General features: G+C 33.6%; 1 protein-coding gene across 5 annotated transcripts in view; it reads left to right on the top strand.

Annotated features, from left to right (window-relative positions):
- Trps1 (transcriptional repressor GATA binding 1) overlaps positions 1–16305 on the top strand; it is a 231654-nt gene that overhangs the window by 123298 nt on the left and 92051 nt on the right. For 4 of the 5 annotated variants that reach the window (XM_052160701.1, XM_052160700.1, XM_052160704.1 and 1 more), the window contains exon 5: positions 1525–1557. The exons of the other annotated variant lie outside the window; for it this stretch is intronic. In XM_052160701.1, the coding sequence (XP_052016661.1) occupies positions 1525–1557 (33 nt within the window). The remainder of the gene's footprint in view (positions 1–1524; positions 1558–16305) is intronic. 5 annotated transcript variants of the gene reach the window in all.

Here is a 16305-nt window from a genome sequence, read left to right as displayed (position 1 = left end):
CCTGGCATTACAATGATATGCACAGTTCCTTCCTGTGTATCTGTTGGCAAGTTCCTTAAAATTATTTTCAAATTAAAATTGTGGGTCATTGAATCAATAATATGTCTTCTCATAGAATTTCTTTATAAGAAAGTTTACATCATAGTCATTATATGTATATCATGAGAAACATCTAATTTGACGAAAAAATCTAGGGTACGCTAAAACACCAAGCAGAAGATTGTCCCTCAAACTCAATTTTTGGTATCTGTAAATGATTATTTTGCTTAGATAAATTTGTATCAGATGCTTTAAAAAGAAGCATTAATTCTTTTGGTCTTTTTACACTGGCTTTAATAATCTATGAACATTATAACTGACAGAATTTATGACTCCTTCTTTAACCAACTACAGTAATCTTTCTAAAAAGAGAAAAGAATGTAAATTCTGAAATGACTCTATAGTCACTCATATAGTTGAATGAATATCTTTGATCACTGATCTAAGCCATGTAGAATTTTGTAGACCTAGACTACAATGTCATTTGAGTGATAGTTTCATTGCATCTGTGTACTGTTATATTTTATGTAACATAGTTTCAGGATTTTGTAAAATATGCTTAAGTTTCTATCATTTAGTTTTATTGAATATGTGTCTTGAAAGTAACAAAAATGGTATGACATCTTTATGCCTCTATTGTTAGAACTGTGAAGAAAATACAACCAAAATAATAAATATTTGAGTTAAAAGAAATTAGTATAAATATTGACATAGTACAAACATTTTTGAAAACTGACAATATGATGACCCATTGAACAAGTCTGCTCTCTTATTGTACATATTTACCATCTATATGAGCAGTTATGCTATATTCCCATTTTTATTATTTTTATCAAATAGATCATAGAAATGATTAAGCAATTATGAAATTTATCCAAGTATAGATAGCTTCTTGGAAAGCTTAACCAAAAATTGGCTTTGATTTCTGATGCTTTTGTGTCTTAAAAAATGTGGTGATATCAACTGTCTTTATAGATGCATTCTTCTGTTTTTATATTCCATTCTTAAAATTATTTCAGAAAGAGAATGGAAGATGTACACACACACACACACACACTGAATTTGGTAATAGCCTACACCTTCCACTGGGCCAACAGCTTATTATAATTTTAATTGAAGAATTAGCTTGATAGTTGTTGGACCAGAAATGAAACTACTTTCTATACCACCAAAACTTAACTGGAGACATGTCTGTCTTAACAAGTATTGATATGACCGTGTTCATTTAGTTGATTTACCACATATTATGGTCATGGACTTCGGAGAGTCATTTAAACACCCATAATGAATCTTTAGAGGTCCTTCATTGGTTTTCTAACTCATTTGTGTAGAGGTAGGGACACCTCGCCAAGGAGTTTGCATGAGCAGTGTTAAGAGAATAGATTTTACAAAAGTAACCTTCACGGGTGTGCTTACATAATAAGCACTCTAGTGAAAAGCAGAGCTGTCACATATCCCAAATCTTACCATGGTGCATCTTTCTAGGCTGTGACAATCTCCGGAACACCAAACAGGAGGGTAAGTCAAATACTGGCATCTTTGATGCCTCCTTCGTGATTTTATCAATGCACCTTAAACCCTTTAAACCTGCTGCCTTTCACTGTGCCCTGTGCTTCTCATCTGTTTCTGTGAAGAGGAAAGCTTGTGGTTAGCAGTGTGTTAGGGTTATGGCTGGATGATCTCAGTACAAGCTTTGCTTTGCCCTCAAATGGACTGCATAGTCTTTGAACAGTAAAATAAAAAGGGCTATCGCAGGAGATTTGAATGATTGCAATGGCACCAGAATGCCGAACATCAGTTAACTTGGCTACTTCATAACCAAAAGAACAACTCAAAGTTTTAAATCAACACATAAGTATAAGGAGCTAGAGAGCTTCCAAGATGGAAGACATACAACAGGGAGTCAACGTCCAGACATTTGTTCTGATAAGTCAAATTCCTTTTATCTGATTTATTGCATAGAAATAAAAGCAAACAAAAAATAGACATTGATCAAGTTTTGCTGTTTTAGATATTAACAATGATCTTTAAAATGTGTATATAGTTTTACAAAGTGTGCAGATTTATCCCTCTTCTCTCTTTTCCCCTCTCTCACTCTTTCTTACTCCTTTTGTACTTTGCCTTTGCCCCTACTGTCTCCCTTTCTCCTCCCTTGCCCTTTTCAGTTTTGGGGATCAAAAGCTCAAAAGCCGGATCTTGTTTATGTTAGGGAAGAACCCTGTTCCTAAGCCTTACATCTAGCCCCATTTTCCCCAATCCTACCATTTTGTCATGGAGTCTTTCCATGTGAGAAAAATCTAATACGGAACAATTTTTAGCTAGACGTTTACTCCTAATAAAAACAAGTCGAACAATGTATAATTTTCTCAGTATTTATATAGCGCATACATACTTAACTTTGACCTTTGTTTACATTATTTTTATTCTATGTAGCCACTGAACACATTAAAACCTTTTCCTTTCTAAAAACTTCCCTTGTTCATCAGCACACATCATATAATGTGCTTAAACAGTGAACGTCCCTGCAACTTTTTATATACAAATGTTTATTCATATTAGAAAAAGGTTAAAGCTACCTATTTAACCTATATCTGTTATCCATAATTCATGTATCGTATAGGCAATATCATAAAAGCCAGCACACAGTATCTAATATCCACTCTCTGTCTTACTTCTATGTGATGAGATTAATACAATATTTGCACCATGGTGATTTCAAAATGTAGCCATATCATGCATTTGATAGATTGGAGGTCGTTTGTCAGTGCCCATATTTTACTCAGAATTTCAGCAGCTGTGTAGAGATTGTCTATTAACATTTAAATGTATGTAACTTGACAAGCTATAGAAAAATTTTGCTGTAGTATCAATAGGATGAGCTTGTATCAACTTTTAATCCTACACACTAACAAAATTATTGGTAATATATAAGATCATATCTATTAGTTTGTGGAGCTACAAAGTAAAATCTTTTAAAACAAAAGAAGTACTACCTAGGACTCTACCTAACAGTAATACATTTAGGTATAGTGTTTTCAATCCAATATTTACAAAGCAGCTATACTATCCTAAAGATATACCTCAGTTATATAAGCCTCAATTTACAGTCTTATCTAAGTAATTCTATATTTCATATTGTAAAAGAATTGCTATACATACAAATCTTCAAAGAGTGTTTTCTCTCTTAGAAACCTCGGATTGTTAGAAATAATATGATTAATCACATAATAAATCATATGAAGGTGAATTTAAGATGTTACTATACAATTTAGTAATACACTGTACACATAAAATCACTATAAACACATAATAAAACATGAAGCCCTTTCTAAATTGATGAAAACAGATTTTTGAGAAGTTTCTTTTCTTTTTCAGATTTAGGTATGTTTCAAGAGCTCATAGGTTCATATCTAAACACTTTATTTTTTTCATGCATGTTGAATTTGTTCTTGCACTAGCAAATCAATACAAGAGGTCAACAGAATTCAGTGTCTGTTGTCTCTCGCCCAAGAAACAATAGAGAAGTAGGAGAAAGCCTCAAAGCCAATCGCACCCTTAACCTCTTCTGTCTCCTGGGGAAATAGCCTATTTGTTCAGTGTATACCAGAACAGACGCAAGCAGGTCGGTTACTCCGTGGCACCAACAGAGTCAGATGGGGAAGACAGACACAGGAGCACTGCAGGTAAATGTGTTTGCTTAGGTCCTGTTGTTTAGGATTTCCTCCCGTGGTCAAAGAAAAGCCACCTCCAGCTCCTGTAATTCTCACAGGTGATTGGACGCATACTCTTGGGGATTTACAGTGACATCTTCAAAACAACAACAAAAGAGTAATTAGAAAGGATAAATTTCAAACTTGGACAACTATAAAGGCAATTCTTAAAATTTCTTAGCTCATTAATAAGGAGTCAAAAGACAGCAAGGCTGTTTGATGCAAAGTGATAGGAACATGACTGAGGCTTTCAGGTTTGAGTGAAAAAACCCTGCTTACTATCGCAATGGAACATATGGGGAGGGGGTAACCGGGAAAGGGGAAATCATTTGGAGTGTAAACAAAGAATGTAGAAAAGAAAAAGAAAAGAAAAAAGATTTAAATTCAATTCCTTTAAAAATATGTATTTTTACATATATCTGTGTGTATGATATGTAATTATTTGTATGTAAATGATATATATATATATATATATATATGAATGACTAAAGATAGTGCTGGTCTCTTTGGAGCTGGAGTAACAGGCAATTATGACCAACCTGAAACTGAGGCTGGGAATTGAACTTGGGACCTCTAGAATGTCAGGGAGTGTTCTTAACTTTTGATCCATCTTTCTATACTTGGGGTTATTTTGTTTTGGATCAAAAAAAATTTTTTTTTACCCTAACAAATTTAGTAACTTTAGTTTTAAGGCATACACAAGTACGCTTCCTGAGATCATTAAATAATCATTTTGTTACACAGTTAAATAAGACCCACTCCATCTAAAACAAAACGAAATAGATCAAAACAAAATGCTGTCTCTATTCTGCATCATAATCAAGTTTGGCAACTTTTTCATAACAGCACTAATAAAAAAAATCCATTGACAATTTAAAAAACTTTAATGGCAGTTTTACAGTATTATTTTCTGTTTAAAATTTTATGTTACAATAAATGTTAATATGTTTATTCCATATTTGTTCAAGCACGGAATTTAACGTGTGGAATTACATTTAGTTTTTTTGTAGTTTTGGAGATCCCAGTGTAAATCCCAAGAGCATGTGTCTAAAAACATGCCCGAAATAAAGGAGGTATACGTTGCATCTCTTTGACCAAATGAGTGAATAAATCACTATTCATGTCTGCACATTTTCACTTGGTTTACTCTTGTGCATGTTCATTGTCTTCACCAAGAATCTAAAATTAGTTTCAGGAAGAAGGACTGAAAGGTAGATGACCTTGGATAGCACCCAGGCTATGTGCTCCTTTTTAGTATTTTTGTTGTTCTTAATTCTTAGTCGATCTTATCCAGTGTGTGTGTGTGTGCGTGTGTGCGTGTGTGTGTGTGTGTGTGTGTGTGTGTGTGTGTGTGTGTGATTTCTGAATTTTAGACCAATGAATAATTGTCTTGGAAAAGCTGACAGGGTAACACCCGCCTATCCGTATAATTAGCACTGTCAGCCAAAGTCAGAACATACATGAATGCAGCCCTTTCAAAATATTTCAACCAGTTCTGCTGGTGATTTAACAGAACAGTCATGATTACATTTACACTATGAAGGTATGGATATTAATTCATTTCTCAAGCAGTGATGTGTTTCCTACTCTGCTGAATTAACTGTTTGATACAAAATGAAAAAGGAACTTGAAATCCCATGGGTTACTATCAAAATATAGTTATGAATTTTACAGCATCCTATTCTGAAAACTGTAGTCCTCATTTTTGTTTATTAATGTTTAAAATTTTGAAAAATATAATAATTGATTCTTTTAAAGTATAATTGATTCACCTTGAGTTCTACATTTATGGAAATTCATTAATATTACTTAGATCATAAATAAGGAATCAGCAATATAGCAAAGTCATTTCAGAGTAAAATGAGAAAAGCAGGATTTCCTAAGGCTTTGAGATTTGAGAAAAAAATTAGTCCTGTTTTCAGTAACAATGAAAAATAAGGTTTCGGTTGTAACTATTTGCAAGGCATATAAAATTTTATTAATATCCCATTTCATTTAGATTTTAATTATATGTATGTTTTTATGAATGCTGTCTACATGACAGTGGAAAAATCATTTCAGATTTAAATGTATAAGACAACATGATTACTAAATTTTATGCTTAAATAACTTTGTATTTTTATTGATATCACATTTGTTATGTACTAAATACCTTAGTATCACTAAAATACTCCTATATGAAATTGCAATTCAGGCTACTTATTTATTTATTTACCTATTTATTTTTCTTGACTAATAATCATCTATTGAAAGGGACATCAGGCCACTTAAGAAATTATATTGAAAGGGAGTCTTCTTTTTTTCTTATTAGATTTTGGGTTATTTTAGTCCCCTTAACTAGAATATGATTTCTAAATGCAACATATTTCAAATTTACATTGTGGATTTCAAAGTTAATTAAAAATTTAAGTTCAAAGGATTACTCTAATGGGCACTTATAAGATTAGATCCTCCCGAGAACATTGTTAAGAGGTTATATTCATTTGAAGGATGTGGTTTTACTTAGCTTTGCACAATGTGTGCCTTTATGACTGAATATTCATTTATTTTTCTGACACATTTGGTTTTATTGGCTTTTCTACTGTCAAGTTTACTGCCTGTGAAAAAAAATCTATTATAGTTAAAAACAAGAACAAGAAAAATGAACATCAACAAAGTAGCAAGGAATGAAGTACTTTTTAAAAATTACCATAAAATTGCATTAAAGAAATTTTAATCACATTTCAATCTTAGGATTTTTTTTCAACATATGCTAAATGCATATGTGAAAATATTTGCTGATGTTTAGGAATATAAACAGGTACATGCTGCATAATAACATGTAATATGTCTATCTTTAATAGTTTATATAAGGTAAGTTATAGCCATGATTAATAACTACATAATTTTCTCTGTATAAGAAATTTTAATAATCTGTGTCTGTTAAGACTATGTAAAAATGAGTTTAAGTATCTGTTTAATTTGTAGCTTTCTCCATCTATTTGTCTAAAAATTTCATAAATTCGTTGTTTCTAATGGCTGAATAGTACTCCAATGTGTACATACACCACATTTTTTGTATCTATTCCTCTGTTGAGGGACACCTGGGTTCTTTCCAGCTTCTGGCTATTATAAATAGGGCTGCTATGAACATAGTGGAGCATGTATCCTTATTACATGCTGGGGAATCCTCTGAGTATATGCCCAGAAGTGGTATAGCAGGGTCCTCCAGAAGTGAGGTGTCCAGTTTTCTGAGGAACTTCCAGACTGATTTCCAGAGTGGTTGTACCAATTTGCAACCCCACCAGCAGTGGAGGGGTTCCCCTTTCTTCACATCCTCGCCAACACCTCCAGTCTCCTGAGTTTTTAATCTTCACCACAATGTAAGGTACACCGGAGTCCTTTGGGAAATTTTTTTTCTGTACCAGAATATTTCTTTAAACTAACCTTCCGAATCTTGTTCATTGTAATTTATATTTACTTGACAAGTGTAACTTATAATAAATAGGTTGTGATCAAACTTGCTGCAAGCAGAGCCAGGGAAATGAGCTCACTAGACAGGAGTGGAAAGTTCCAGATCTTCAAGCAGGAGGCCAAACATCCTGTATGTAGTCGAAGGGACAAACATTTGAAACATACAAGGGATCGTCACTCCTTTAACAACTTATTAACCAGTGTATTTTATTCTAATAATACTTATTTAACCAGTGTAATTTTTTATAATAAATCGGTAGCGACCAAAGTTGGGACAAGTAGAGCTATGGAACTATTTATACTCGGCAGAAAGTTCTTGGATCTTCCGTTAAGAAGCCACACAGTCTGGAGTCAAGGTGACAAACATTTGAAGCTAATAAAATATCATCACTTTGAATTTCTGTTTTGTCCCGACAAGTCTGGAAATCACAATTTCGTGCTATAACCCTTAACTTACTCAAGGATACTACTGAGCTTTAACATCGTTTTCTTTCTTGCAGAAAGATAGAATCTTTAGCGCCTTACCACATTCCTTTATGTCATTTGTCTGGCCCTTTCTCCTCTGCATACTGAAGCCAAAGGCATCTTTTCACACCTATTTGTATTGTTTTAGCACTGTCTCACTAATTAGCTCTTCAGAACCCTGATGACGTCCCTTCACGTCCCTTCACGCTCTCTTGCTCTTTTTTAATAAAGCTTTGTTAAAAAAAAAATCACACAAGACAGAATTCTTCTGACTGGTCATCTCAAGTTGTTTTTACAAGTGGGCATGTAAGGAGCCCCTTCTTTAAAACTTCCAGGAAAGTGTGCATGTGGGCAAAATTATGACAGAGCATGCAAAACTGTAGGCTTTGCAATACTTGACTAAAAGAATAGTGACTATTATCTACATAAATGGAGATACTTCAATAAGTACCGACTGGAGTGTCTGTGAGGTGACTCAGTCATTACAAACACTGGTTGCCCTTGAAGAGAATTGGATTATCTGAACTCACATGGCAGCTCACAACAGATATACAACACCAGCTCCACAGGGCCCCACTCTGCTCCTGATTCATGGGCCCCTAGCATGCACACAGTGCACACACATAACTTCATGCAAAATACTCATCACAATAAAAATAAATAATAAAACCTTTTTTTAAAAAAATGAGCACAAGCCTACATTTCAACTTTAGTAAACAGGAAGATAGAGAATCTGTGTTTACAAACTATTTATTTGGAATATCAAAGCATAAATTTACTACCGTAGTGAAATTTTAAGGTGATTGTTCCAAATTTGGATAAAATCATATTTTTTAGTTCCAATTTCCTTCTTCCATATTAAGAAGTCTATAAATGATTTGCTTAGGCCATTTCCTCCCTTTTTGACAAAGAAAGTAACACGTGGTTTTCTTTACTTTTTGATCGTTTTATATTGTTTTCTTTTAATTTTTCATTCTATATGATATTTTTACTCTAGGCATGAAGGACTATGGAGTAAAAGGGGATTAATACTGTGTTTCATTCTTGGCCTCAAATAACCTGTTCACATATCACATAGTCTTTATAAATCTCAGTTCACCTCCCTGTAAAATAGGATGGAGCTGGGACAATGGCTCACTAGTAAAGCACTTACATAGTTACTGTGAAGACTTGATTTCACATCCTCATAACACACCTAAAAGTAGGTGCACTAGTGTGAGTGTGTAATCCCGTCTTCTCTTGGAAGATGTAAAGCTCAAACAGGAGAGCCCAGGAAGCTTCGGAGCCAGCTAACCTTGAGGACGGCCCTGGCACACTGAGTCCCTGTCTCAAATAAATACACATGCACATAAGTGCACATTTACCAAACATACAAAATAAACCAGAACCCACTACTACATGCATTACCCATTTCTGTACTTATGGAACCAAATAATAAAAGGATGATATTATGTAAGCAATTTTACCATCTCCACAGTTACTATTGATTATTAGAATGACATTCAGCAATGAATGGCTGGACATCTGCATCCTGTTCAACCTTTTTTTTTTTTTTATAAGGATGAGTTCTTTAGATTATACCAAGCTCTGAGAACCAGCAGAACTGCCAGTTTGGTTCAGATTAACCCTTCATTGTGCTAAATCTGATGTTGTGTAGGATGTACAGAAGTACTCTTGTGCTCTTCTCACTGGAGGCCAGAAGCAATTCGTACTTCTTTTAAGATAAATTAATGTCTTCAGACAGTGCCACAATATCTTTTTGTGGAGCAAAACAGCCCTTTATACAGAAAGATCCCTGTTTGGTTTTTAGTTTGTTTGTCTTTTATTTGCAAGGGGAACATATAGACTTATAAGAACATTCCTCTCTGTAAGTCCTGCCATTGAGATAATATTCCTGATCAGAATTTTATAGTTTCTCACTTTTTGTTCTTGAAACATTTTGTTAGTATATTCTTTCCTGTGTTCAGACCTCAGATTTTTAACAGTTCAGTGAATGCAAAGTTATGATTTTTAAGTAATCTCACAGCCTTTACAATTTCCATTTGATAACATTTCCCAGTATTTTCTCAGCACATCTGCCAAGCTGTTATTAATCATGTGGCAACTAGTCTATTTGAAATATTTCTCAAAGGTTTCAACTTGATTTTTTTTTCATTAAAATATCATTTTCCTGTCTTGATTTGTATAACATTTTAGTCAAAGTTTACTGACTTAATTTTTCCAGAAAACAAAAACAACTAGCAGAGTATATTAAATAGAAACACAAATCTAAACCTGCATATCAATCAACAAGTAGTATTTCAGATTTATTTATACATCTGATAAATGAGACTCAAGTAAGTTTGATAATTATGCAAAGATTTTTTCATTCTATGGTCATTATTTATTTATAGACAGCTTTTATGTAGCATTGGCTATTCTCACACTCCAGATGTAGCTAGGTCGAGCTTTGAATATATCCTCTTGTTTCCATTTCGCAAGTGCTATTATTATAGGTACACCTTATCATGGTTGGATTGATAAGATATTTTAAAATTCCTACTATGATAATTTTCTTCAAAATGTATCTTGAAAACACATTACTATAAAGCACATTATTAGTGCTATTAAAAAGATGTTATTTTTCTTTTTACCATACTCCATGTGTGTGTTTGTTAATATCTTATGAAATGTCAGTATGCATTTCAAGAACTGTAGCATATGTCGGGAATTAATTGTGCACTCCTCTCTTCTTTTGATCGGGTTTAATGATTTATGTGTTTAAAGGATAGTTGCCAACTTTTGGTCCTGTCGAATATTATTTGGTGAAATGAGTTGTTAGAAAATTAAAGAAAGCAGAATCAAATTGTCCAGTGATTACAAACTTAAGCTGAGTTTTCCTTTGACATGGATTTCATTCATGAATTATAAGTGGAAACCTATAGCAAACTTTTAATGTCCATCCAGTCGAAGCTAGCATTCAGTGTGTTCTTTAAATGATGGCAATAGCCTGTGCTTTTCCTTTTAGTACTTTATTAAGGCATTATGTTTCAATCACAGTCACCAATGAGGAGTTATTCTGAACTTTAGCTGTTTTGTCCATAGTAATTACAGAACAGAAATGCCCTTACATGTTGTGTGGACTAAGCAATCATTTGTCACCACACATGGCCTTTAAGAGTTTTTTGCTCATCAAAACTATGAAACGAAATAACAGAGCATTCAGCATATAATTTCTTATAATCAAAATATTTTTTAAAAACATTATCAGTATAAAACATTGACCTACTTGAATTTTGTCATATTGGTGAGTTTATTCTAGTATAATTTATGCTGGTTATCATAAAATATGTTGATCAATTTTTATAAATGTTATTTTTCATTAATTACATTTAAATCCACACAAAGGGCAATTGTATTTATTATACTTCATGGCTGAGATATGCAGGTGTGGGCAACCACACATTCTTATAATGTCCCCATATTATATGGCAAGGGAACTGTGCTTGGTAATGCATTTATATTAAATTTCTGATATTTGGATAATGACTCCCAGAGATGAATGTAGTTCTGGAGAAGTATCAGATCTCCCTTCCTAGATGCGGCCCTGGAAACATTTAATGAGGTGAGTTTGGAAAGTGAGTATGTGTCTTTGTCTTTCGACTTTGAATTTCTCCTTCTTACCATGGCCTTGGGAAACTGGCTGTATTCTCTTGAGTTCCTAGCAAATCTTCCGTGTAGACTGTCCTAATTTTCTCAAATCTGTACATGATTTTGAAGCACCCTTATAGTCTCAGTTTGTAATAATTTTTGTCATACAGGAAGCATATAAAAACAACCATTGTATATATTCAGTTCGTCCTACATTGAAATTGACAAGCAGTGCTATAAAGATCATTGGGCAGTAGGAGTCATAAACCTGAACATGAGTTTGGAACCTCAGACCTTTCTTGTTCATCTCAGGAAGGATTTGTAGTCTATAAACTTGTTGCTATTTTGTTGCTATTGATTTGTTTTGGGTTTGACTTCCATTTTCTTTAAAAGAGTAAAAGTTTGGAATTCTATCCTATAGTAATTCACTGTAAGATTATATTAACTTCTATTAACTACTGGCATATGTGTGGTAAAAATGAATTATTTCTGGAAATCTTTTCATGAAAGGGTTAGATGGTCTTTAAGGAATTTAAGAAAATTAGAAAAAAATTATAATAACACCAAATTGTGTGATAGAAGAATTGCAATATAAATATTATTTAATACAAAAAATTAAGTGTTCTCATTATTCCAATTTTTGAATTATTAGCAAAGAATTTTAAAGCAGTAAGGTCAGGCTTTTCCACTCATGTTTTAATGGTTGATTTTCATACAATAATTATTTTTTCAAGATATATTTGTCTCTCTGTGTGTATGTGATTGTGCATATATGTTTGTGCATGTCCACATGCATGTGTGAGAGCGCTTGTGTATGGGTACATGAATGAGTTCAGATACTAGCTAAGGCTAGAAGGTGTCATAGTTCCTGTAAACTAGACTAGCAAGTTATAGGCAAGTAGAAGACACCCATGTATGTCCTCGGATCCAAACTCAGGTCAAACTCTGGAAGAATAGAACGTGTTCTCAGTCACTGAGCCATATCTCAACCACCCACATAACATTTTTGTTCCTGATTTATATTGACAATACTTACTTCTTTTTATTTTTCTCTGTGTTTATATGTTTTTGTGTTTGCACATGAATGTGTGTGCATACACATGCATAAATGTCTATGCACTATTGCGGCCCAACTTATTATTTAAAAAATGTCCTCTCGCTGAACCTGAGTCTGAGGTAGTCAGGGTGACTAACCAGAAATCAGACACATCCTTGTCTTCACCTCTCCAGTGCTAGGGTGACAGATCCTTGCTGTCTTCCAGATTTTTTTTTTTTTTATGGGTATGATGCAGGAATAGATACAAAGTCCTTACTTATGTGGCAAACAATTTACTACATGAGTCCATCTCCCAGGCCACTATGTCTCTTTTCTTTTTGAAATTCTTCAGGCTAACTTGCCTACTCAGTACAATTCTTCAAAGTTCTCCATTCCTGTTTGTTTCTAGACTAAGTAGATTAGTGAGAGTTGACAGCTAATTAAGATTTAAACTCCTATGTGAAACCTCGAAGGATTTACTTGTGCATTTTTGTGATGCTCTTAGCCTTGGAGAACTATAGCAATCCAGGTCAGCAGGTCATTGCTGAAGACAAGCTGAGCATGTTGTGGTATGAGCACAGATTTTCGACTTTACAATAGCGCATGCTTGAATTATTATACAAACCTGATTTGAAAATATAGATACAGAATAGTGGACAGGTTGTTTTGTGATTTCAAACTCAGATTATAAACTATCTGAGGTGGAATTCTAGGAAGGAAAGGTAAGCACATTTTGAAAAGAAGATTCCTAGCATCAGTCCTACAGTCACACACGGGAGAATGCTGGACTAAACGGTTCTAAACCAGATTGCAGAACTACTTATCACCAAATGCAAGGAACACTATGCTTAAAATGCACAGACTTGGGTTTGTGTATTGTATCCCATATATACAGAGAGCAGGAGAGGCCATAATCATTTTGGGAAAGAATAAGATACTTTAAAAATGTAAATATATATAGAACGTACAATTACCATATACTCATCTATTTATTTTATATATATTAACAGATTTGCTTGTCAAATGATGCTATGTTTTTGGCTGCATAGTATTACTTACTTCACATTTCCAGATAAAAAAATATAGCAATACAGATTTGTTTAAAAATAAGAAATTTTGCCTGAAATAAAGACATGGCCCAAAATAGAAATCCTTGCGAATATGAGATCCATGAAGATCTTTAGGGAAATGGCTACCACTTGGGACTTAGTTGGTACTAGTAATTCATGATTAACAAATAAGTGTAAAACAAGAGGGTCCATCTAAGTCATTGGTAATTTGTAAAAGTTGAATTCAGATACTTGCTGATCACCAGGTTAAATTTCAAATATTTCCCAATTTATGGGACATAGAGCAAGGCCAACTGAACACATGTTTTTAAAAACAAGCTTTGTAATGAGTACAAGGCAATATGAACCAGTGTTTATATTTGATGTGTTCATATATACACCACTAGATGTAGGGATCTTACAACAAAAGGATGCTTGTGAGTGTGAGTGCATGTGCATGTGTTTGCCATGTCATTTAAAAGGTATTTGCAAAAAACAGTTTCATATCTCTGGGGGTGAGTGGGTAAAATTCTTAAGTAGATGGAGGTACTTATTACAATAAGAAACCAATCTTATTAGGCATTAAGACATATCTAAGGGAGCTAAATTTTGACTGAAATCAATGCTACTATGATAGATATTTCCAAATAAATGAAATTTATGTGAAATTTTGTTGGAAAAAGATAATATAATAATCTCTGACCATAATAAAGCACAATACTAGAGTGCATCATTAAACTTTTCTATTTATAAACTTAGCTTTTTATCTCAGAAACAAGTAATACATAATGTTTGTGTCTATGACAGAGGGCAGACTGAATTATTTCTAGACATGGGCTTCTGTGAATTGCTACTGTTATCCCCCTCATGATAGGATTCATTTTAGATTATTTTAATTTAGACCATTCATAAAGAAAAATTGCCAAAAAGAGAAATTTCTGATCTTCAGATTTTCATACCTCCTGAGAAATACAGGTCTTTTTTTATTTTTATATAAAAAGGCTACTAAAATCACATGAATTTTTCTCCTTTTTGGTCTTCTTATTACTTCAAAAATTCATGAGCATAGTGTTTTTAAATTTAGGTTTTAAAAATGTCCTCATGCTGAGTTCTTGTTTGCCAAGTTTTAGTTTGGAGGGAATTTTTATAACTGAAAAGAAAAATCTGAAAATAGAATATTTTAAATGGAAATTCTCACACACTCTGACTGTGAGCTGCACATGTTGCCAGTATTGAGAATGAAGGTGACTTTTTATTATTTTGGTATACAGCCATGACTTCATGAGGTTATGGGACAGAACTGTGTTCAGCATTATGCTAGCTGTGTTAAATTGCTTGAGCATACTAAGATTTGTGACCATGTTTTGTAAGAGAGATAAGACTTTCAAATTCAAAAGTTATTTGTGCTCTACCAAATATAGTTTACGTTCCAGTAGTCTGTTAAGTTCATCTCTTTTGAATTAACTTTCAGATTTAGCTCAAAGTCTAGTTTCAAATTTAGTCTGGAAAGCAGATTTCTTGTCATTGAATTGATCATAGTGAGACATCTTTGGAGGCCTAAAAGATTCCCTTTAGATGGTCTTACTCTGCCACTTCTGTCATGTGAACACAAAGATCAGCTATCCTTTGGGGAAACCCAGTTTATGTCACATGTCTGTCAGGTCCCAATGGGTCTTTGTCACTTCTCATCTTTGTTTGGGGATTTTGGGTCACAGGAATCAAAAGTCTCACTTTAAAAATTGATAACTTTTTGTGACACATGCTGCAAGCTAGAGTCAGTGTGTGGTTCAAGACCAGATCATGAGAAGATGGCAAACTGTGAAGTTTGGAAACAATGAATGTGAAATGCTGGGATAGAGGGACTGAGGTAGACACCCAGTGTGGACAGCTGCCACTTCCGCGTGGTTCAAAACAGACAGGCAAAAGAGAAAAAAATATAAAGAAAAGGCAAAAAGGGGGTCAATAAAGTTTATACATTCCATTTTCTTAGGTTGTCTCCTAAGAAATAATTTTCCAAGAAGCAGTATATATTAATTTTAATCCAAATCTCACAGAACATTTGAGTAATGTAGAAAATTTGTAGACATCTGCTGAATTTTATTTTAAACATAATTCACATTAAAGAAGACAAAGTCCTTGTTTTCTCTGGAATCTATCTCTTCTCTTTCTCCCCCCCCACCCCAAGACATACAATCCAGATCTGGCAGAGGACAGCCCTTTTATTAAACTATTAATATGTATAATATGTATTTTCTCTGGTAAAAGTGCCATCAAAGTGAGGGAAAATAACTTGATGAAGAAACACAATAAAGGGAGTAATACATAAAACAAATGAGTAAAAAAAAAAAACAAGACAAAAATCCTAGTAACTGTTCTGAGACAGGTGTGTAAATTTGTGATGGGATATTGCTTAACTACATCCTGAAAAGGACCACTTCCTCAATTTAAGGAGGCTTTCTAACATCTGTGCCTGGAACTAATTCTGATAACCTTGACATTCAAAATGGAGATAAAGGACAGATAACTATTTTTAAAATGCCTCAGCCTGGCAAGAGGAATTATCTAATATTGATAAATAAAGTACGTGACATCTGTGCTGAATTCCAAATTGACTGGTTGAGCTGAAAAGCGAGGGTCTTATTTTCAAGATGTAAAATGCATTGGGGAAAGACAAGGTCAACGCTGATATATAACTCAATGCAAAACCCTTTCATTCCTAATGAAAATCTGTCTCAGTAAGAAATTGACAGTTGCAGAACAGCGTTTTGTGAGAAGTTTAACAGTTTGGGGGGTGGTCTTAAAAGAGAATGACTCAGAGAAAGAAATTGCATTAATAAGTAGCTTAAAATTTATAACTTAAGGAAGAACAAAAATAGTAGTTTTTAAAATATTGCTTGAATTAGAGTGGGGTGACCTGAGTTCT

The sequence above is a fragment of the Apodemus sylvaticus genome, chromosome 17 (assembly GCF_947179515.1).
Source record: "Apodemus sylvaticus chromosome 17, mApoSyl1.1, whole genome shotgun sequence".
Taxonomy (NCBI): domain Eukaryota; kingdom Metazoa; phylum Chordata; class Mammalia; order Rodentia; family Muridae; genus Apodemus; species Apodemus sylvaticus.
This window is presented reverse-complemented; position numbering and strand designations above follow the sequence as displayed.